At 35.5% G+C, this 24,267-nt stretch overlaps 2 protein-coding genes across 6 annotated transcripts; one reads left to right on the forward strand and one right to left on the reverse strand.

Moving 5' to 3' along the window:
- The first annotated feature begins 4,237 nt into the window (after positions 1-4,237).
- LOC105052438 (protein FLX-like 3) lies at positions 4,238-18,568 on the forward strand. Of its 5 annotated transcripts, none has more exons than XM_073244148.1 (5): positions 4,238-4,352; positions 7,622-8,157; positions 8,284-8,429; positions 9,035-9,114; positions 17,190-18,568. In XM_073244148.1, exons 2-5 carry the CDS (start codon positions 7,631-7,633, stop codon positions 17,238-17,240), a joined length of 804 nt encoding a protein of 267 aa, XP_073100249.1. In that variant the 5' UTR covers positions 4,238-4,352; positions 7,622-7,630; the 3' UTR covers positions 17,241-18,568. The 5 variants fall into 5 exon arrangements, with proteins under 5 accessions (XP_073100249.1, XP_010931542.1, XP_010931543.1 ...); XM_010933240.4 differs by lacking the exon at positions 17,190-18,568 and adding an exon at positions 9,249-9,595; XM_010933241.4 differs by lacking the exon at positions 17,190-18,568 and adding an exon at positions 9,249-9,595 and having other exon boundaries at positions 4,240-4,357; positions 7,625-8,157.
- Positions 18,569-19,645: 1,077 nt separating this feature from the next.
- LOC105052437 (putative RING-H2 finger protein ATL69) lies at positions 19,646-20,358 on the reverse strand. The gene has a single exon (XM_010933238.4). The coding sequence runs from the start codon at positions 20,274-20,276 to the stop codon at positions 19,731-19,733; it is 546 nt and encodes a 181-aa protein (XP_010931540.4). The 5' UTR covers positions 20,277-20,358; the 3' UTR covers positions 19,646-19,730.
- Between the last annotated feature and the right edge of the window lie 3,909 nt (positions 20,359-24,267).

Genomic DNA, 24,267 nt, shown 5'->3' on the forward strand with positions numbered 1-24,267 from the left:
ACAGATTTGGGTATGGGAGCGTATGCCGACTATCAGTCCATTACGACGATAGTTGCTCGAGATGCCATCAGAGCAGCAGGATCCTGATGTTCCATTCAGACTAGACGGACCATTGAGATATAGATATCGAAATATTATTTTTTTATTTCAAATTTACTATTTTAAATTCGATAAAATTTATTTAACATTAATACATTGTGAAACAGATGGAACGTTGCATTCAACGTTCATCACGTATCGACGAGAGTGGCATGGGTTTATAGGTGTCAGTTGGATACATTAGTTGATACATATAGACGGATAAATTTTAAATTTTTTATAAATATCATTTTATAGTATTTATAATCTATTAAAATTTTAGCTTACTAATTTTTTTTATTTTAACTATATCAGTTTTTGTGGGAGCCATATACAGATGAGATATTGGCTATACTACCGTAGATGTGTACAGTTGGACACGACATATGGACTACTAGGGTGCCACTTATTTATTTTGATGTGGTAGAGTGGCATCTTTCCGATCGTGTCCTGCGGCAGTTTGGTCAGATTCAGGACATCCCAAAGCAGTTTGATACCAGTCAGGGACTTCATCGTATTGATCGATGAGGGAGAGCTCGTATTGACTGACGTATCAGACATGCAGAGTACATCGATATTTGGGATGCACGTCGAGATCACATTATTTATGGTAATCTTATTTTGAGAGACCGTTCATATACCGATGACTACATGGCTTAGTTTTTTAGCATTACGGTGCGAGTCATTGGATAGTCTCGGTATGCAGTTCCTGGATACGAGGGCGAGTGTTCTACTGTGCGTCTTTTGGTAAGATTACGAAAATTACTTTATGTTATTTGTATTATATTTTTATTTTATATTTTACACTATACTGATTGTTTTATTTTTATTTTGTAGACTGATTCTATGTCGGATCTCGTATTGGACGCTCGTCGTGCTTTATCTATGACTGATGAGGATGAACGGATTCGAATACTGTGGGAGATAGAGAGAACAAGTTTCGAAACATTGGTGGCGATTGGTGTTGATCCATATAGCTGTGCACCTTGGTATGGAGCAGCTCCGACGTCAGATCTTAGATATACGCCGTCACCATATGTTTCACATATGCCATCACTGTATATTCTGCAGATGTCATCATTAGATGCTGCACAGATGCCACCGCCTTTTGATCCACAGATGGCAGCACCTTCTTCTTCCTACATCCCCCAGATGACATCATCGGGTATCAGTTGGCCACATGAGTATGATACTTTCTTTTCAGGTCTATCCGTGTATCCAGATTAGAGGGTTGAACGGGTCTTTCAGTCCGTAGATGCGACAGCATCAGTTATTCCTTAGCAGCATGATCAGCAGATCTCCTCCACTGATATAGGGGAGGAACCATCACAGCAGGAGCAGCCGGCGAGGACCTTCCTGAGAAGGTCCAAGTGACCACGGACACCGCGACGTCCTTGTGGGACTTAGTCTTTGTTATATTTGTACTTAGTATTTTTTATATTTTTATTGTACTATTTTTTGTACGTTTGATATTTTTATTCTATTTAATAATATTAAATATTAATTTTATTTTATATTATTTAATTTCAAGTGATCGAATATTATGCTTTGTGCATATGGATACACATACTCGAATGTATCTCAGAACATTAGGAGAGAAAAAGTTATGCTAAAAGAACTATAAAAATTATAACGTAAATAATAAAATATCGAATGTTGCTCTTTGAATTGATTTTGATGATTACAAAGCATTTGAGGGGATTACTAATGATTTTGGCTTGAAAAAAGATTTATTGTATTTCAGAGGCAAAATCGTAATTTTATCAAACCTGATTCGGAAGCCTCAAGAGCAAGAACAAAAGATGTGTAATCTATTGGAGGTAATTTCAACATTTTTGAAAGTGTATTTTGTAAGAAAAGTAGGTTTATATTTTTGAGTCGACCCCATGAATCGTCGACTCATGGCTAAAAGGGTGAAACGGCATGCAAAATTTTTGGCTGGCACACTCTATGAGTCGACCCCATGAGTCGACTCTTTGGTTTCTTTATGATAATTTTTATTTTTTAAATTTATTATTTTTTTTGATATTTTTTTAAAATTTAATTTTAAATGAGAAAAGTAAGTTGAAATGATATTTTTTATTTCAATTGAAATTAGATTTTTTTTTAAATTCAAAATTATTCTTTATATTTTTTTACCGACCCTTTGACGCCGGCGACCAACGAAAAAGAGGAAGAGAGAGAGAGAGGAAGAGGGAGAGAGAGGAGGCAGCTCACCGCCGTGCCGCCGGAGAGACGCCGGAGAAGGGAGAAGAGGGAGAAGAGGGAGAAGGGAGAAGGGAGAAGAAGGGGGGGAAGGAGAAAACGCCATTCTCTTTGGCGTTTTCTCCTTTTTTTTTCTCTTTTCTTTTTTTAGTTTTTTTTAAATTTTTTTCTTAATTTTTTTAATTATTTTTTATAATTTTTTAATAAATAATTTTAATTAAATGATGAGGATAGTAATTTGAATGATAATTTTTAATTTAAATTAAAGTTAATTTTTTTTAATTTATAATTATAATTTCTATTTTATTACCATTTTTTCTCTTTTATTTACTTCTTTTATGACATTTTTTTTTGAAATTTAATTTAAAATTTTTATAATTTGAAATTATAATTTTAGTTTTCTTCCATTTTTATCTTTTTGGTATTCTATTACGTATTTTTTTTATTTATTTAAATTTTTTTTAAATAATTATATTTAAATTAATTTAATTATTTAAAATGATATTTTTTATTTCAATTATAATTATAATTTTTATTTCTTAAAATTGAAAATTATAAATTTTGTTTTTCAATTAGAATTACAATTTCTATTTTTTTTCAATTCTATTTTTTCCTTTTTTTCTTTTTTTAGGGTATTTTTTATTTTTTTACAATATTTTTTTTCTTTTTTTGAGATAATTTTTTTAAAAAATAATTTGAAATGGACAACGTAATTTGAAATGATATTTTTTATTTGAATTAAAGTTAAAATTCTTATTTTTTTAAAGTTTAATTTACAAATTTCTTTTTTTTCATATTTTTTCCTCATTTTTTCACTTTTTTATGACATTTATTTTTTTATCAAAATTTAATTCAAATTAAAAAATTATTTTTTTTAATTAAAATTTATAATTATATAATTTTTCTATTTTTTTCATTTCTTTCTGTTTTTATGAAATTTTTTTAGGCTTTTTTTTTTATTTCTTTCGAATATTTTTTAAATAAATTAATTTGAATTTAAGAAAGTAATTTGAAATGATATTTTTATTTTAATTAATTTTTAAAAATTTTATTTCTTTTAAATTTTAAATTATAATTTTTATTTTTTTAATTTTTTTAAAATTTTGATTTTTTAATGGTACTTTTTATTTTTTTATTTTTTTGAACATTTTTGGCAAGAGTTTGAAATGATGTTTTTGAATTAAATTTAAAATTTTTATTTTTCTAAATTCAAAGTTATAATTTTTATTTCTTTTGCATTTCTTTCTCTTTTTTTTTCTTTTTCTATGATATTTTTAATTTTTTAAATTTTTAAGATTTTTGTTTAGATATTTTTTTAAAAAATTAATTTGAAAAAAATCATCTAAAATTATCTTTTTTATTTGAATTACAAATTTAAATTTTTATATTTTAAATTTTATTCAAAATTAAAATTTTAATTTATTTATTAGTTTAAAATTTTAAAATTTATTTTTTTCTTGGGAGGAAAAATAGAAAACGCCATTCAAAATGGCTTTTTTAAAAACGTCATTTTAAATGACGTTTTTTGTTTTTTTTTTTTTCGGACGATGCCTACGTGAAAAAAAATAGGTGACGTGGCAGAGAGAAAATGACATTCAAAATGATATTTTTTTTTTACATTATTTTTATAAATAAATTAAATTTTATAATATTTATGTAAATAAATTTTTTTTTTGTATTATTTAGGAAAAGAGCAGGTCACTGAATTTTTCCGGTTATAAATCTTAATCCAAATCAAATCTCATTAAAATAAAATTCCAAAACCGAAACTGAAGTCAACCGACCATTAGGGTCGGATCCGGATCTTTCTTGGGTCTGACCCATGTCCAACCCGTTCACACTCCTTACCAATCAAACCGGGATCATGTCTGGTCTCCACCAGTACCACGTTGTTGAGCCGATTCGGATCGGATTCAAAACCGAACCCGATCCGACCACTAGCAGCAAAGAAGCAATACGAGTTTGGCTAATAAGCCGTACGAGGCTTGCTAGGGTTTTATCCTTCGATCCTAAAGCGAAAGGAAGAAAACAAAAAATCTTCTCCCTCGCGTTCTCCTTTCATTTTTCTGGTTCGGTTCGTACCCTTCTTCTTTCTTCGATTTCTTCTATTGCAATCGTTTCGTGTTTTGGTTTGGGATCTTTTATCTCGAGTTATCAGTTCTGGTTATTGGTTCGCCGACGGATGCATCAAGAGTTCTATTTATATTTTTGTCCAAGTTTGTTTGGTTTTTGTTGTTCTTAAGCTCGATTCACTTTCAAACCCTAGCAGTGATTGCATTAGATGATGCCCTTGAGCTGTTCTTGTTATCGTGTGACGAATCTGAAATGACTTTTCTCGATGATCTGTTTGAAGAAGTAAGACAGGTGAATAAGGTAGAAATGATATTCTTGACGATGAACACAGAAGATAGGTGGCATCTAATAATGGTTCTTAGAGACAATATGGTTTTTGATCACGACCAAAGCACGGTGCTTCTTTATCCATAAAGCGGCACAAAAGAGTGACACGCACGCAAATATGTGTATTTTTGTGCTCCATATTTTAGGTTAGTTTTATGGCTGCATGGGATTGTGCAAGGAAGTCTTATCTTATTTAGAAATGTATTTCTTTTCTGAAAATTTGCTTATATAATTTTGGTACTTAGTTGTAAATTAAATGAGTATCGGATAAATTTCAATCTCGTGCATAGCCACGACTGAAAGATGAAGAGACTATAAATGTACCCGTGACACCATATTGCATATGTTGCAGAAGGTGGAATGACTTCGATTTCTTGCAAAATTCATGGCATTCTGAAGTAAATCTTCCATGTTCCTTTTCCTAATGATTGTAAAGAAAGTAATAGAGTTATGGTTTTAAAAAAATGATCGGCTGGGTTGCATGCCGAGCATATGAGATATTTATGTAAAGACTGGTCAATCTTAATCAGTGGTTTTTTTGTCAACGTCGTAATGGTGTGATTCATTTCATTATTGGCTTTAGGTTTTCTAAATCTGGTTCTATACAAAGTAAATGATTTCCAAATTTACTTCACTTTATCGATCATTTGTTTTGGTCAAATAGATTATGAGTTCGCAAATTCAATCTTGGGAACTTGCTCAAACAAAACTCAATCTTTGACATTTGTTTTTCTTTCTTTTTTAAATATGCGAGGTGTGGATTATTATTATTTTTTTTGTTTTTATTCAAATGATGAAAGTGGATTACTTCTCCCTGCCAATTGTATTTTGTGGGAGAAAAAGGAGTGGTGTCGACGGCATGTATGTAATTAAGGCAATGGATGGATCCTTTATTGTGATAAATAATATTAATCTATGTTAAGGTTTTACGTCCTGATGGGACAAGGAACGTCCTGACCGTTCCGTCTCATTCCTATGAGAAAACGGGAGTAGGATAGGGTCGGAACTTCGAAACCCATCTATGTAGGGAGAGAAGAAGCAAAAGAAAAAAAGGAAGGAAAGATGAAGAAAAGGACAAAGTGAAAGGAAAGAAGAAGAAGAAGAATGAAAGAAAGGAAGGAAAGATGAAGCAAAATAAAGGAAAGAAGGAAGAATGGAAAGAGAAAGAAGAAAGAAAAGAAAAAAGAAAGGAAGGCAAAAAAAAAGAAAGGGAAGAAAGAGAAAAAAAGAAAGGGAGAAAGACGGAGGATATATAGTGGGATTCATGACTAGGACTGCTATCGAGATGGGACAAGACAACGAAACATCCAGTTCCATGAAGAAATTGGGAGATCTTCGTCCCATGGGATTTAAAACCTTGATCTATGTTAGCGAAGCAAAGTTTATTGTACTAATCTATACTGGTAAGATTTTGTTATTATGCTTGATACAGTACTTTAGGACACATGGTACGGTTGTTGTCTTGGTTCTATCAATGTATTGTATCAATATGGGGGTGTATCGTGATAACCTATACCATACTAGTAAGCTATCAACAAACCTTGCAATGAAGCAATGAGTCTTATGGGTTTGGTGTGGACCCCAAACTTACAAGCGAACCTCTTTTGTGCTAGGATACTAATCTAGATATACTTGCCACCCTATACCCTCACTCCCCCAAAGAGGGGACATAAAAAGAAAAGAAAAGAAAAGAACCTACGAAAGGTCCACTCTAGCCAAACGAAAATCAATTCAGATCCTACCCTGAGCAGTAATCAGACATGATCAAGTGAAAGCATTGGATTTAATCTAGATTCTTAACTTGAAGCTGAATTAGAGCAGTATTGAACCTAGATCTGACCAACTGTACTTTGTTTGACTGTCAATTGAAGGAAAAGTTTCGTAGAAGCAAAATCTTCAAATCTGAGATATTGACAATCTCGATCATTGGTTGTCACCAAGATAAATCAAGATCTCGATTTTATCTTGATTAAGATGGTAGGCTGGAAAATTTTGCAAAAACTGAGATACGCTGAGCCGATATACAGGAATGATGGCCGATAAAGTAAAACTGAAATCAATTACCTTTTGGAGGCATCGATTTCCATATTTGATAATCAAGAAACCAAGCTCAGATTGAACATAAAGGACTAATAATACTAGCCAATATATTAAAATTCTGTTGGTTGATATCTCAAGATTAACTGATGTTCCAAGATTATAGGGGCTAAGATTCCATGTACATTGTAGCAGTGAGTGTTTGATACCAATGCAAACTGATAATCGAGATGAAGAACCAGGTTTGAAAAAACCTCCCTTACCTCTGAAAGGCTTGGGTATTAAGAGAAAATTCAAAAATAAAGGAAAGAAAAAAAATTAGGTCCTAATTTTTTCCTCCTATTTGAGCTGCATTTGAGAAAACGTAAGGACAAGGCCAGTGACCTAGACTGTCCTTATTTCTTATTCCAACATATAGGGGAAAGTTCTTAAGCTTCTCTTCTTCAGATTTTATATTGTTTTCCTTTTATTTTATTGGAAACAAGATGGTGCTTTTGTGAATTTTCTTTGCATGATTCCTAAAAATAGTTAGTTCACGTAATATTCTATAAGCTGAAATCAGTAGAAGAAATGGATGCTGATTTCAATGGTTAATTACTATGGTGTTGATATTAATCTGAAGCATTTCAGTGGATGTAACTTTCTGTTCTCTGGTTTGCATTCTCAAGTGCATGGTCCTTTGTATGTATATTCCCTTAAAGGGGTATCTTTTTTGTTCTTTATTTGTTGGATCTGTCACTGTAAAGGTTTACAGGGGTAGTAGGCATATCTATTTTTTAACTTTTCTGGATCTCATCAGCTTTATTTCTGCTGATCCAAAATTCTGATGTCTTCATGTGTTCAATATGTAATTCTCTAAATGCATTTTTGTTTGGTTATGACCTGTGCTATCATTTTCCAGCAGCGTGCAATGGCTGGTAGAGGTCGTGTACCTCGGAATGTTAATGATGGGCGGCGAGGTTATCCTGATATGCTGGAAGGGCCATTTATTCGTGGCCCTGTCCCGCGTCCACCCCATCCTGCCTTGTATGAGGAACTTGAATTGCAGCAAATTGAAATCCGGAGGCTTTTGGCAGACCATCATGCTTTTGTTGAAGATCGTGCTGCTCTGCAGCAAGAACTAATGGCTGCCAAAGAAGAAATTTATCGCATGAATATGGTCATTGCTGATATGCGTGCTGATAAGGAGGCTCATTGTAGAGAGTTGATTGAGAAAGGCTTGAAGCTAGAGTCTGATCTTAGAGCAGCTGAACTTCTAAGAAACGAGGCAATACAACTTCGATCAGAAATTCAAAAACTGAATGTCATGAGACAAGACCTTGTTGGACAGGTCCAGACTTGTCAACAGGAACTGACAAGGGCACAAGCTGATAACAAACAGATTGCCATTCTGAGGAGTGAGATTGATGGTCTGCGACAGGAACTTATGCGTGCTAGGTTGTGCCCCATCTTTTTCCACTCCATGGCATATTATCTTTCTATAGTTTCTCTTGTTACCTGCCATACACATTGAGTGGTATGGGAGCACATGTATACTTCAACCTTAAAATTGTTTCTCTGCAGGACTGCTTTTGAGTATGAGAAGAAGGAAAATATTGAGTTAATGGAACAAAGGCAAGGAATGGAGAAAAATTTGGTATCCATGGCACGTGAAATTGAAAAGCTGCGGGCTGACTTAGCAACCATTGATGGGAGGCCACGGGCTGCGGGTAATTTGCTTCCCTCAAATGCCTATGCTTAAATGGAAGCAATAGGTTATCATGTTGTCAGCTCGGTGCTATTTAATCTGATTGGTTTAGTGACATCGCTTCTTTCATTTTGTTTACTTTACCCATTATTAAGGATAAGCTGGTTGGTTATGTTCATTTTCGTATCATTATTTTGTGATAATGTGATGATTGTTTTTTAGAATGTTACTGAGTTCTTGTATCTATTACACCATTTTAGCTGGCTGTTGTTTAAATACTGTTGCTTTTATTATTTGAAGCTATGCTGTGTGTTGCCAAGAGTTTGTTGTAAGAGAGTACGCCGCGATATTTTTACAATTATTTGTTACATGGATTTTCTGCCACATTAGTCAGTCTTTAGGGCAAACTTATTCAAACTGCTTGAAGTTATGGATATGAAAACTCATGAATGATGGCCTCTTTTCATCTACTGTTTCTGACTCGTGTGCATATAGTTGCATATCTTTGATCCTGCTTTCTTCCTGTGTTACTTTTACTTTGGTAATTTCCATTCTCATGTTATTGTCTGCTCCAACACATGGTTAGTTTGTTGAAGTTCCCCTCTATTTTTTTTTTTTTTTTTTAAGGTGGAGCCTATGGGAAGAAACTTGGTAGTCCTGAAGGACCCTTCCCTTCATCATTTGGGGATAGCTACAACCTTCATTCGGTATGATTTCCTCAAAGATGTCTAGTACAGGCAGTTCCTTTCTAGCTTATGTCATTAATTTAAGAGATTTCAGTATACATGTTTATACTGATTCAGTTTTTTTATTTTATTATGTTCTGAATGTTGATAATCAGGGTGTTGCCGACAAGGCCCCTGTGTATGGCGGGCGTTCGGGTCCGTGGGGAGCATTTGACAAGTCTCGCCCTGGACGCCATTGAGAATGAAAGTTGAATTGTCCTCTAAAATGCACATGGATGCCCTTTAGTTTACTCATGGTGGTTATATTTTTAAGGTTTAGAATTTCTTAGCCTCCTGCGTTAGTGCACAGTCCACCAGTGTTCTCTTGACAAGATGGTTATGGTCGTTACAAACTAAACATGTTTTTCACTTGTGATCTAATTTTTATATTTTGTATTTCATAGTGCTTGTGAAACCAAATAGCTATATATTGGAATATTCTGGTTTTACTTTTGATCGAAAATTTACATGTTTTGTTGTTAGCATGGTTTGTGAGAATAGTTGTTGCTACCTTATTCATGCTCTTGGGTTAAGCATGTGAAACAGTAAATAGTCTATAAATACATTTTAATAATGGGGTGGGTCAATGCACGAGGCTCCAGCTACTGCAGGGTTTGGGGAGGGCCAAATGTACACAACCTTACCCCCACATGTGGAGGGGCCATTCCCATGTTTCAAAATCGTGACACCTTGGTCATAATGGAGCAACCTTATCATTGCACCGAGGATCACCCTCTAAATAGTTCTTTTGATACTAAGCTTATATTATTTGCTAGTCTATTCAGATGATATTAGCTTATTTAGTGGTAACTCTGTAACTATGGCATAAAGGTTTGTGATCTAAGATGGTTTACATTATTAACTCTTCAGGAAATAATGTAGCAGATTATTGATAAGCGACATCCAGTGTGCATATATGATGTTTGACATGATTTTGTCTACTTGTTAGAGCATTAGTTGATTGTCCTTGGCCAAGATGATCTAAGATGAACAGTTTGGTTGCTGGGCATCTTCGCCTGATAATTGTGACCATATTGTTTCCTTGGCCATCTTCCTCATGAGCTGACACAGAAAAAAAATATCTATAGCAACAGATGGATGAGAAACAAGACATATCCTTTAGGTCTTGATGGAAAATAGTGAGGTATAACCTAATGAAAATTAGTCATCATTTACCTCTGATGCATGCACCTTGTAATTTGATCATTTGGGTAGTATGTATCCACTTAAAATGGGGCTGCTTGATTATCTAACTTATGAGATGTGGTAGATATTATTTCTCCAAACTGATCAAGCTGGTGCATCATGTTGTTGAGATACAAGACATGGTCTTCATCTCTCTAGTATATTTGTGGACTTTCTTTATAAATTTGTGGACTAGTGAAGCCAGTCATTGAAGCAAAGGGGTGGATCTGAATGGCTTAGTACTGTAAAGAATAACCTGTCTTTATTGGCTTCTCTCAATGGATCTGCACAGCGTCAGATAATAAAGTCACCTCTTGACATGTGCAATATTGATGTCCCTATTCTAAACCTACTATTTGCTGGTGGATTTTTTTTTTCCTTTTTCTGGCCATAGGTGTCATAAAGTCAGTTTATGTCTCCTTTTAGTTGTGGTTGGAGTGCAGAGTCAGTATGATTGATGAGCCAAGCAGACTATTTTGGATTAGGTATAAATGGTATGATGTTTTCCTTGTGCAGAATTTTCAGTTTTCCATCTTATGTGTGTGGTAAAACTGATTTCACTCTGCCATGCTAAATTACAAGGAGATCTATGTAGTGGAAAAATGTGGGTGCGGATGTGTAGATTATGAGCCAACAAAGCATACCATATGTATGGTTTCTGGGTTGCAACTAAATATGTGCAAATGTGCTAATTTGTGTGTTCACAGGGTGACTTTTGCTGAAAGTGCCACGAATATGCTTGCTCATGATCTTCCATTAACAGAAAATTTGATGTTCATGTGACTTTGCATTACCATTGGAAGCACTAATACAGCATGGAAAGCATATTAATTATTTCAAATGATAATTCAGCCATGAATTGTGAGGTTTTACCTAAAGGGGCTTAATAGGGATGGTACTTCTGAAATGAATATGGATGGCAGCATCAAGATTTTGCTGGATTTTCTTATCTAGAGTTGTTGACCAAGCTTGTGATTGAATACGAACCTTAGAGAAGTGTATCTGGGCGTCCAGCAAAGTTGCCTTGATCAATCTTTTATCCATCTAGAGCAGGATTTTAGTTTTTTTTTTAAGGTTCATAATCTGCTTCAAGTTTCTAACGGCTATTTATTAATTTGTAGTTTGCCTTATAAAATTTAATAATAAAAAATATGTGCATACATTATGATATACAATGTGTCCTATCATGATTGGAGATCATCCTGGATTATTTCAAGTGATGCGGGTCATGTGCAGACAGCTGGCTACTTATCGAGAGGCAAGTAACTTTTTTCTTCCATATCAGGGATAAGATTATTCATAAATGTTCCTTTTTGAGACTCTGTTACATATGCTTATAAGCGGTAGTTTCTGTATTAGGTGATTGGTGATCACCCCCTTTTCTTATCCTTTAGATATTTAGAGATTGCTCTAACAACTTTCAGCATAGACCCTTGAATCATTGATTCGCAGTAGTCTATGATTCTCCATCACAGCATTCTGGATTCTGAAGTTTTTCTGGATTGCAGCACTCCTGTACATATTTCTGCTGCTTCTGGCGCAAGTCCAGATGTATTGTACTGAATTTCATGCATCACCTGTTTATTTTTGCTTATCACTTGGTCAATCAAGGCAATGGGCATGAATGATATATTATTTACCATAATTTGAGCTGGAAAACTTTTGGGGCTTAAGATCCTTTCTTTTGAGTTCTTACATGAGCTTGGCTTAGGGGATGACTAAAATATCTTCCTCAGAAACAAGAGGAGTCAAATAAGTTCTGATGTGAAGTGTTTTTTAGCTATTTAAGTGGATATTGGACCTTTTTCTTAGTCAAGATTTATTTACTAAATCATCCCTGGGCTGTGTGAGATCTAGGACAGCAAATTGAATAATTATTTGAAAGGATCACGTTTGGAAGTTGAGAAATATGATTTGGAAAGGCTACCGAAGACATGATACAACAGTGGCTGTCTGAAATTACCTTCCTATCAAAAAAAAAAAGAAAAGAAAGTAAAACATTCTGGGTACTAGTTATGATTTAGATACATGTTTATAGGGATTTGTATTCTCCTTACATGGAAGAGGGCTAAATGGATGTGTTATAGGTAGCTATATAAGGAATTGGGTCAAGATAGCGTTAGAAACAAGAAATTGGCCATCTTGTTCTTCTAGCAACTTTATCCTGACCAATTGAATATTCAGCCAAGCTGAAGGCCTTATACTGCTCCATGCCTGAGTAATGCTTAGTGACAGGACTATATATAATTAGTTAATTGTGATATAGCATCAGCTCCTCATCTAGTGTCTCATGATTTTTAATGGCTACATTATACTATGTTACTCGTGTGTTTTTTGTGTGTTTGAACGATTGAAGATTATTTCTTCTCACTTAAATTTTGTATTCTGTTGAAAGTTTTTTGTTATTTTAATGAGCTGGAAGAGGATTTGCAGTAAATTCTTCTTCATCAGGATGGTTTTGGACCAACTGATGGATGTTTTGACATTTGGCAAGAACATTTCTCCCTTGCTAGCTAATTAAGCTTGCTGCAACCCACTTTATATAAAAGGACCCTTGATGGGTAGCAGAACCTTGGAGTAAGGGACAGCTCAAAGATTGGATCTTGTGAATATTGAGACCTTTACCATTATGTGTCGGTTGAAGCTACCAATTAGAATAATTCTGCTCAGGCAGCGGATTGAAGGGATTTTAGTGAATGTTGAATTCCAAATGCATTAATACTGGAAGCAATCATGTGTTAACTGCAAGAAAGAGGCTTTTAGTGGTGTTGCATAGAAATCTCAAGAAAGAGGAAAACAGTCAGGAGGGGAATAAACTATCTTAGAGATTGAAATCCAAGGTTGTAGTTGAAGGGGAGGGATAGCAACCCAGTTTTCTTCCATAAAACTGCTGGTGGAAGATGACTAATAAACAACTTGAAAGGATGTTGAGATTGATGGTAAAACAAAAGTTCTAGATGAGATACATTGTAGCGGTTTGATTGTTTCCGCACACATTGATGGAGCAGGCAGTTGGAGGCCGAGCCTTAAACACAAGAGAAAGGCTGGAAGTTAATGATTTGTTATGCATCTTTTTGAAGATAGAGTTGTCTGATTTGTATGTTTTCTTCTTTTTGTAACTTTAGGATCATAGGGCACCACATTTTATGGTGGTTGTATTGCACCTTTTCAAAAGTATTACAAAAGATACTATTGTCTTTACAAGTTGATGGAAAATGAATGCTCTAAAATTGGAAATGGAGGCTATTTTACTATTCTTTTGTCATCTGTGAGTAATATATGGGAGTCATGATGATGGATTTTAGGATTTGCTGGAGGATGAGATTTGGTATAACAAACAATCTTCTTTTGTGATGATGAGATGTCTCCAGGATACAGTTAAGAAGAGCGGTATCATCGTGCAGGAAATTGGGGAAAAACATAAGGCAGAAAAATATTTGAGGCAAATTTAAGAAGAAATTGGAAAGTCCAGACAATTTTAACTTAATGTTATGCCTAAAGTAGAACATAGCCCAGATCATGCAGGATGTTGGAGTTAGAATCACAGTTGCAGCATTGAGGAATGAGTATGAAAACTGATACACAAACTGTAGCCGTTGAGTATATGGTTCATTTCATGTCTTAACATTATTGTAGTATCTTGTTTTCTGAGCCATTCCCCATAATTATTCCCTTCTGTGTCTGCTTCATGTGCATTTTGTTTTAGTCTTGTGGAACTGTATGCAATAGGCTTCTCCCAAGTGTTTCCTGGGAAATGTTCCTGATTGGATGCATTCTCCCATTGGTGTCTACTGTCTAGAATGTCATTCTTTCATTTTTCTTGGCACTCTGTTTAGTCTTGGGTCATTTTTCTTGGCACTCTGCTTAATCTTGGGCCCTTTACCACCCTTCTATGGGATCACTTCTGTATTTTGATGTCCATAGACCATATTTTCATAAGGATGGAAGCTGGCTGGGATTGTGAAGGAGCATTAAAGACCTTGTACTTGTTGCCAGTAATCTGATTGTCTGACATTTATCAGAGCCACTGTGACTTGTTTCATTTGCTTCATTAATTGGTTCCAGGCATCCAGCATATTGTCTGATATTTTTTGCTTTCTAGCATGTGAGCTCATGTTTGCCTCATCAACCATCTGTGCAGCATAATGGTGTATACTGAAGATCATACATACTATGTTAAGATCAGACTTTTGCACCTCTTCAATTCATCAAGAACCTCCCTCATTTTGATGGTTTTCCTTTCTCCAAAAACATTTATGGTGGCTTTTGGCCATCTTCCTATTTTCACTTCTTTTTTCAATGAAAAATGCTTTAAGTGCATCTTGCATCCTTGCATAAATGAGTCCTCAAGCAGATTGAAAATGCTGAGGCTAACTAAATTTCTTTCTTCAAACCGGCTAACTAAATTTCTTTCTTCAAACCTTCTTTTTCCACTACTTAACATGTGAGTCTTCTAAACAGATGCGGCTAGTTATTTGACTCTTTAGTAAAATAGTGTGTAACATGTATGCAATAGCTTAGCTCTTGAGACTGCTCTCTTTTTTGTAAAGGAAAAAAGAGAAAAAACTTTATTGACTCAAAAGTCCAATTTATTCCAAAAAATTGATCAAGTGGGAACATCCGCAAACTACATAAACATTATATATATATATATATAGAGAGAGAGAGAGAGAGACACACACACACACACACATACATACATATATATGTACATATACATATATATATGTACATATATATATATATATATATATATATATATATATATGTATGTATGTACGTATATGTACATATATGTATGTATGTATGTACACGCTCGCACGCGCACACATACACACATACATACATACATACATATATGTATGTATGTATGTATATGTACATATATGTATGTACACGCTCGCGCGCGCACGCGCGCGCGCGCACACACACACACACACATATATATATATGTATGTGCGCGCGCGCGCGCGTGTACATATATATATATATATATATATATATATATATATATATATATATATAGATCTGCATATGTACATGTACATCTACATATGTAGATATATGTATATGTACATGTACATCTATATATGTATATGTAGATGTATATGTATATGTGTGTGTGTGCATGCATATATGCATACATGTATGCATGTATGCATATATGTATATGTAGATGTATATGCATATATGTATATGTAGATGTATATATATGCATATATATGTATATGTAGATGTATATATGTATATATATGTATGTATATATGTATATGTAGATGTATATATATGTATATGTAGATGTATATATGTATATATATGTATGTAGATGTGTATATATATATATGTATATATGTACATATATATATATCTATATGTACATATATACATATATATATATCTATATGTACATATATACATATATGTATATGTATATGTATATGTGTGTATATATATATATATGTATGTATGTATGTATGTGTATGCGTACGTATATGTATGTGTATATGTATCTATACATACATATACATATACATACACGCATGCATGCACGCACACGCACGCACGCACACACATATACATACATATACATACATACATACATACATATACATATATATATATACATACATCTACATACATACATATACATATATATATATATATACATACATACATATACATATATGTACATATATATATATACATACATACATTCATATACATATATATACATATATATATACATATATGTGTGTGTGTGTGTGTGTGTATCAGAAAAATGTCAGCTTTTATTGATTATATTGCTTACAATCTTGATAATGCTATTGATCCACATACTGATTATATGTGCCTCATGGTTTTTTGTCAGAGACAACTGTTATTTCTATAATCAATCCTTCTTGGGCCTGACAGTTTTTTGTTCTACTCATGAGCATGGTGTACTGCAACTTCTGTGCTGTTTTTATGATGTTTAGCTCCTTTAACTGGCCTTCCAACTTCTGTGTTATAATGCCCACACACATGTGACTGATAAGGTATGTAACTGAATTTAAGTTTCAACCAGGCAAGGGAGGAGCCATCACTGGTTACCCTTTTCACTCTAAGCTTCTAGAGTGCAGACCGACATAAAATAAAAATGAAAATACCAAAAAAAAAAAAATCAATTACTGATATCCACTAAAGAATTATGTAAAACAGAAAGCGGGTACTCATTAACTACATGTCAGGTAGTTTCAATTTTCTAGAAGAAAGACCTTAAATTCTTCATGATAGTGCTTGTGTGAAACAAGGGCATTCAGTCTTATGTTCCCTTATGAAGTTTACTAGCTGTAGTTCTTCTCTTCCACATGGATGGTACTGATTACTTAATTTAATTTAATAAATTGTTAGTGACTATTTCAACGTTCTTTTGGCAAATTGTATGTAAAATCAGTAGTATGCTTAAGATTCTGGAATAATCTGCCATGAGGCAAGATTAGTATTCCTATTATCACTAATATAAGTGAAGCTGTCATGTTTCGTTTTGGGTTTCAAGAACTTTGCAAATGAACCTTGTTGAACCTAGTATTAGATATGAATCACAACTAAGCCCTCAGTTTTGTCTGTGAAGGCACATGTTCATGAGGCCAAAATGTAGGCTTTGAAATGGCTGAATAGCTCATTGCTTAGAGTTGTGTTGTGATGCTTGCATGTTTGTTTTTACGTTTTAGCATTTCTTGATGGGTGCCAAGCTTATTTAGGCTGTTGATTATATTTGCTTCTGTTTAATTGAGTATCAATATTATCATGTTATTGTGTTATGGAACTTGTTGACAAGACAAATTTATTGGTTTCCACCATCATTTCCATAATCATTTTTTATTCTTTTGCAGGATAAGGCTACCCATACATTGGAAGGACCGAGCATACCTTCTCCCCTTTAGGGGATAGAAATTAGATCTCACTGAAAAAAATCAGGAGAGAATTAGGAAAGCAAAACAAGTGCAGTAGTATCTCAGAGAAGAAGATTTTCGCTAATCCTTAAATGGCTGCCATGTTGCCTTCCATGATGCCCATGAGATATCTCAAGGGGATGACAAAATTAGTGTGGCAAGATAGGCAGAGATGAAGCGAAGTTTTCCGGTTGGAGCTCAACACTGCAGATACATCCATATATGGTATGGACCAACTCAATCTAAAGTTCTCCAAGTTCTTGGAGTTGTGAGATCCCCACACGGTGGCGAAAAAAACTTTGGGATCGTGGGATCTACTGGTTCTCTGAAACGTCATATTGGACCCCTTGTTTGCCTTGTTTGTTTAGCCAGATTTAATGCTTTGAGATGGGACATTAACGGACGATTGGCTCGGCAATGTGTCTGACCACTGTCGCATAGGGAGACGGCATGAACATTAATGGAAGCCGCTAACGGGGAAGAGTGGATCAGTGACCCTAATTGTTGCATAAACTAGTTGGCTAGTTCAATGGAGCAGAAGAGTTAACAGAACCCAAAAGGTAGAACGCAGCATTCCTTGCAATATGTCTCGTTTCAGATGGTGAGCCTGTCCCGGATTTGTATCCCAAGGAATGATCATCGAAGCTATCTGTTTCATACGGTGTGCGGTGTAAGTGGGGGAGTTGATTTGAGTGCATGCAACCGAGAGTCTCTTTCTTCATATCATGTGCGTGATATGCCTTTCCTGCACGGATATAATGTGGGCATCTTTATGGAGAATCAGAACAAAACCATGTCTTATGTGCATATCTCAAAAGATTAGAACAAAAGTTTTCAGTGGTGTAGGATTGCTGAGAACTAATTTGTGCCTGGAGGACCAACTCATACATGAGTCCTTTTCGTCCGATATCATATTGCTGTCTCAATTAAAAGGGAAGGATCACTCAACCATGGATCCTACTAAAGCTTCTGAACTTATTTGCAGGTTACGGTGCTCAAGTGTTGTATTTTCATGGCCTGCTATTGGGCTCCAGAATATAATTGTCAGTGCACATGGGCCAAAGTCGAGCACTGCAGTAGAGGCAAAGAACGTTCTACTCTTATCTGATAGGGGATATCAGAATCATAATTCCAATAGAAGGGTCTCCAGAGACCCAATCTGTTATTACCTTTGCATTAGCTAACAGAGGACGGGGACATTACCCCAGCTGACTTGGCATGAGGTTATATTTGGTAGGCTAACTATTGCCTAACTTGTTACAGGCACAGGACAGATCTATCCTTCGTATCAATTTAACTGTCTACGGATTTTGATGAAAGGTGGATGTTATTTGTTCGAAATGAGAGAATGTATACGAAATTGGAGGGGATAGGTGATGAGCAATTTTCAATAATAAAGCAGCGGGGTCTTAATCGGATAGAATGCATTAGATAGGGATGGAAATCTGCTTGATTCGAGCTCATGATCTCAGTTTGCTTTCCTTGATTCATTTGGGGACTTTCCTTGAAAGGATGCAAGGAATAATGAATGGAGTACATGAAAGATGAATTTTTATGTTCACAAAAATATCCCTCATCTTTTTTTTTTTTTTTTGACAAAAAAAATGAGATCTATGTTCTATATATATTTTTATTAAATGATAATTTATTTAAAAATATTATATAAATATTATTTATTTATTTTTTCATTCTTTTGATATCCAATGAAAATGAAAATCATTTTCATCAATCCTCCATGTTTCATAAAATATAAATACGCATCTCCATTTATCCTTTTCTTCATCTATCCTCTCTTATCTATTCTTCTTCCAATCCATCATTTGTATCAAAATGGAGGGTTTAGAATATTCGAGTACAAATCCCACTCATCTCGCTGTAGGTCTATCTGTGGCCTTAAGTGATCAATGAGATTCTGTTGTGCAACAGGACCTAGCGGAGATGGTCCAAAACCCTGCTTGTTTAGGAGAGCTTTTAGCTCTCGCCGAACGTGTGCAGCCATGTGAGGGGTTAGGACGATCACTAACCACCCTAATTGAGCTGAATAGTTGGGAGGTCTATTTATGCAACGTGCACTCGAGTTAGGAGGATCATTAACCATCATTCCAGCTTCACCAATCATCAAGCATCACACAAATGATAGGCATGGCATTTCCCAAGACTTATAGCTCTTCATTCATTTCTAACCAGCAAATAGAGGCCATCTCCTCGTGTACCATCATCTCTTGTTATTCTTTACCTTCTTTACAGCCTTAGATTCCAACAAGGAACTGAAGTTATCGAACTCATTATCGTAGACGTAGATCTCTAATTTAATGTGCGAACAAAATTTTCGAACCAACCATAAACCAACCATCTGTAAGCTCACTACCATGACCAAGATTTTTTTCTTTAAAAAAAAAAAAAAAAAAAAAAACTAAAGAAAGAATAACAGACCATTTAACTGAAGCACTAAACCATCTCCGAGCCAATCCAAACGTCCGATCACCTGGCGTGCACCGCCAGCGGGATGAGCTCCGAGAGCGGCGTGGCCACCGGCGTCGCCGCGGGGGACGGTACCGGCGAGCTCCGGCAGAGCGGGCACGTGGCGCTCACGCGGAGCCACTCGTCGACGCAGGCGGCGTGGAAGCAGTGCCCGCACTCCGGCACCCGCCGCAGGGCCTCCCCGCCCTCGTACTCCGCCAGGCATATCGGGCACGGCCCCGGCGGCGCCGCCATTCCGGCTTTATAGACGAACTTGGGGTAGTAGGCCTCGATGGTGGGCCCGTCCAGGCCCAGCACCACGAAGGCGGCGGCGTCGGAGGGGGATCCTCCGGCGACGGAGGCGGCGCTGACTGTGGCGGAGGAGGGAGCGGCGGCGGTGGAGCTGGGGCTGCTGCTGTTTCCCTTGACGCGGACGCAGACGTAGGAGGCGAGCATGATGGTGGAGACGAGAACGAGGAGGCCGACGGCGATGGCGATGCCGTAGCCAAGGCCGACGCCGGCGGACGTGGAGGAGGGGAGAGGGGAAGAGATGGAATTTGCCGACATGGAGGCGGAGATGGGGGGAAGAGAGAGAGAGAGAGAGAGAGGGTTTTAAGTTGGTGGAGGAGGAGGTGGAGGGCACGGGAAAATATTTAAGGCTGCGCCCCGCGTATTAAATGGAGGGAGGTTTTGTTCCCACGGTGCCCCTGGAGGACGCTGGGGAGTTAGACTAGGGAGTCACTGGAACCACGAAGGAATAGGGCTTAAGTTAAGGTTGGTAGGTGGTATTATCAAGTTATAACTAGGGATGGCAATTTATATCGTATCGTATTTCATCGGATACCCAATCCAAATGAAATAGATTTTATATGACATACAATGGATCCGAGACAGAAATAGATAACAATAAAAATTTATCTTCAACCTAATTTAGATATATATTTATCTCGTCACAAATTGTCTTTTCCAGACCAAAAATAATTATATATGAACAAATAATTTTTTATTTTTATCCAATCCAATGTCTGATCTATCCCGTTTAATTTTATCCATCCTTCTTTGCTCCAAGACTCTACACTAAATACGAGACGGATTTGGATAATAACATATTTGATCTATTTCCATGCCTAGTTATGGCATTGTAGATCTTTAGATATGTTTTGCTGGTCTTGAGCTTATCAAGGCATGATATGTAATGTTCTCTTCAACTTCTAGGTGTTTGATTACTGAATGATACTATTTTATATATGTCAACATATATGAAGGCATTAGATGTACCCACGTAGATACCATCATTTTAGAATAAAACCTTCTAGGAAGAATCTTTTATTATTGCTGGAGAGAGACTTAGATTTTCCTTTCCTTGAGAAAAGTGTGGCTCTTCCCTTCTCTGAACGCTGGATTGAACCTCTGCTATTCAAGTAGAACTGAAGATGCAACCGTTGATGGTTGCAAGATTTTTTTACCGTCAAGGAGTATTTTGGATGAGAACCCTAAGAAGGTGCCGTCAAGCCAGGTGTTCGATAAGAATGTTAGATAGAAGACAACTGATGCCTAGTGGTATGATTTGTATATTGAATATATGGAATGGATTCTAAATAGATCTATTGTCCTCTTTTTATAGTACAAATTGGAAGTTACTTGACCTACTTCTAGCAATGACTTCACTTTCTGATGGTTGTTTTCATGAATAGATATCTTATATCCTAACAACTTCCTTTACCAAAGTTATTTTCAGCTACAAACCATTCATTCTTCATATGGGAGCAACAAGTGGTCCAATATGAGTCTCTCAAGTGTCACAATATAAACACTTATGACAATCTTGATTAATCTAATATTTTTGACCATTTACTACAATTAGCCCTGGCCATTCAATTTTCGAGTGTAAGTAACCTGAAATTTTTTTTTTTTTTTTTTGAGAGAGAGAGAGCTACATTGAAGGAGGTGCAAATTTTCATAAATCTTTCAATAGGTTGTGATATTTTGTTATTTGATATTTGGTGATTGCTATGAACAGTTAGACGCTTTTCCCTGTTGGAAGCCCCAATTCAATGGATTTAACCATTTAATTTTTCTTCTCTCTCTCTCTCTTTTTTTTTTTTTTTGAGGGGTGGGGTTGAGGGATATTCAACCATCTAGTATTTCAAATGAACAATTCATAAACCAAAACTGAAGGAGTTATCTCTACCGGGTAGTGTTGCATAATTTTACTTGCAACTCTTATACCCTCATATATATATATATATATATATATATCACCTCACTTGTTTTTAACCACATTAGCGCGCCAAAGAAGGGTTTTTGATCATTCTGATCCTTCTTCGCAGATAGAGCCAGCTAGCAGCTCTGCAGACGTAGCAGTGCGTACCAAATGCCAAGACAGATAGCATGGGGATTAATATGAAGTAGTGAGAAGGTACAACTTTGCTGCTCGAATTTATTTTAAAGAAGGCTGTATTTATGGAAGTTTAAAACTTTGAAGGCCACTCTTGTAGTTAATCATCATCTGATCTTATAAAGATAGTTTACCATGCCAGCAGCATACTGGCATATCCATGTGGCTCTTTAATGAGTTCTATCCATGTGCATGGGGCTGTCCACTAGATTGGTTATGTCACTTAGATTATTATATGTTGGTGGCTGACTGCAAGATGTGAGTCGAAGCAAGGGCTCGTTTGGTTCGCGAGAAGTAGAGAAAGAAAGTCTGATATGATAAGAGGAAAGTGAATGAAATTTTTTTTATTTGATTGAAATTTTTAAAAGAAAAATATTAAAAAAATATATTTTTATGAGAATACAATTCCTATATTTTATGGAAAAAAAAATCTATGTAGCACATGGGTTTTTGGAATTTCTATGGAATAGGAATTTGAGAATTTTTTTATCTGAAAATATTCTTTCAAATCATTAAAAAAATCTATGATTGAAATGAACACTTTTTATCACAATATCTCAAATCTTCCTTCAATCATGATCTACGATCAAAAATATCTTTAATATCATAATTTTTTATTCGTAAATAATATTAATGTATAGAACAAGATTATATATATATTTTTTATATTGAGAGCATTATAGGTATTTTACATAGTTTTCTTAGAAAAATGGATGCTTAACTAAACATAAATCATTTTTTCATGATCAACAAAATATATCAAAATTATTGTTTTAGACAATATATTCTTTCTAGAAATAATATTTCAATGGAGAATTTTTTTTTTTGCAAACTAAATGAGTCCTAATATTTTTTTCCAACTTTAGGTGGAGGTAAAAAAGAGTCCAACATGGCATGCATGCAGCTCCGATTTCTAATATTATTTCGAACTTCGAGATATTCTAAAAACTATGTTTAAAATTGAAACTACATGCACGAGAGTTGCTTGCTGTTGACTTTAAATTGTTTTTTTAAACTCAAACACAAGCACCAATCTGCTACGAAGAAGCGAACATGCCGCTGCTCCCTCCCGATCCTCCGCTCGAAAAATTCTTTATGAATCAAATGACATCTCGACCATCTTCTTTGACACTTGAGTCCTCCACAAAACACCATATAGGCTAGAGAGAGAGAGAGAGAGAGAGAGGGAGAGGGAGAGCAAAGCCAAACATGACTCATATAATTACTCTCATTACCAGGCTGAGGTTTTCACATTGACTTTGCCAAGTTGGAAACCACTGCATACCAGCTTTTCAGCAGTTTGTCCAACATGGATAGATATAAAAAGTTTCCCTTCAGTGGTCACACCTCTCAGCTTTACTTGCTTAGCAACCAGAGACTTTATATCAATTCCTAGCAAGGAAACAAATGAGCTGTTTTTGAGAGTTGGTGGTTGACAAAAGAATTAGGACTCCACCAAGAAGGGAGGTATCCTGCATGACAGTACCGAGGAAGATGAATTAGAACAAAGGGGAAATAGAAGAAGACAAGAGGTCTACTAAAAACCACTTATTTCTGCAATGCCGGTCTAATCAAAATGACAATGGTTTAGGTCGATCCAAGTCCATCTGAATTCTGAAACAAAAGGACATGGTTAGATTGTACTGTCCAAGGAAACTTGGTTCTAGTAATATTTAGCCAATGTTCACCAGCTCAACAATTTACATCAGTATGATACCGGTTGCATGAGCAATACCAAATATAGAGGACTTTTTATCACCTGCTGACCAACCCACCATGAGTCAAATGATAGACTTAGCACACATGGTATGCAAAGTAAAAAAGCAATATTAACAAAAGCATGCTAGAATTCGCCCTCCTGAAGAATTGAACAAGAAAAAGTGCCTACCCACATTCATACCTATCAAGAAAGAAAGGGGGAAAAGAAACTACTATCATCTTCTGGTTCAATGTAAAACTAATCAGGGGGAACCATGCAGATGACCTCGGTAGCCCTGCAATTACCACAGGAAAAAAAATATCAACCATTATCATTTCTAACTTTACAGGTTAGTGCTTGTATTCGTCAGTTTTTCGATGTCAGTCATAATAACATGGTTATTGATATAACTATAAAGAAACTTTAATAGAAGTATAATAAATCAATAATAAGATTAAGAG

This window comes from Elaeis guineensis, chromosome 10 (assembly GCF_000442705.2).
Source record: "Elaeis guineensis isolate ETL-2024a chromosome 10, EG11, whole genome shotgun sequence".
NCBI lineage: Eukaryota > Viridiplantae > Streptophyta > Magnoliopsida > Arecales > Arecaceae > Elaeis > Elaeis guineensis.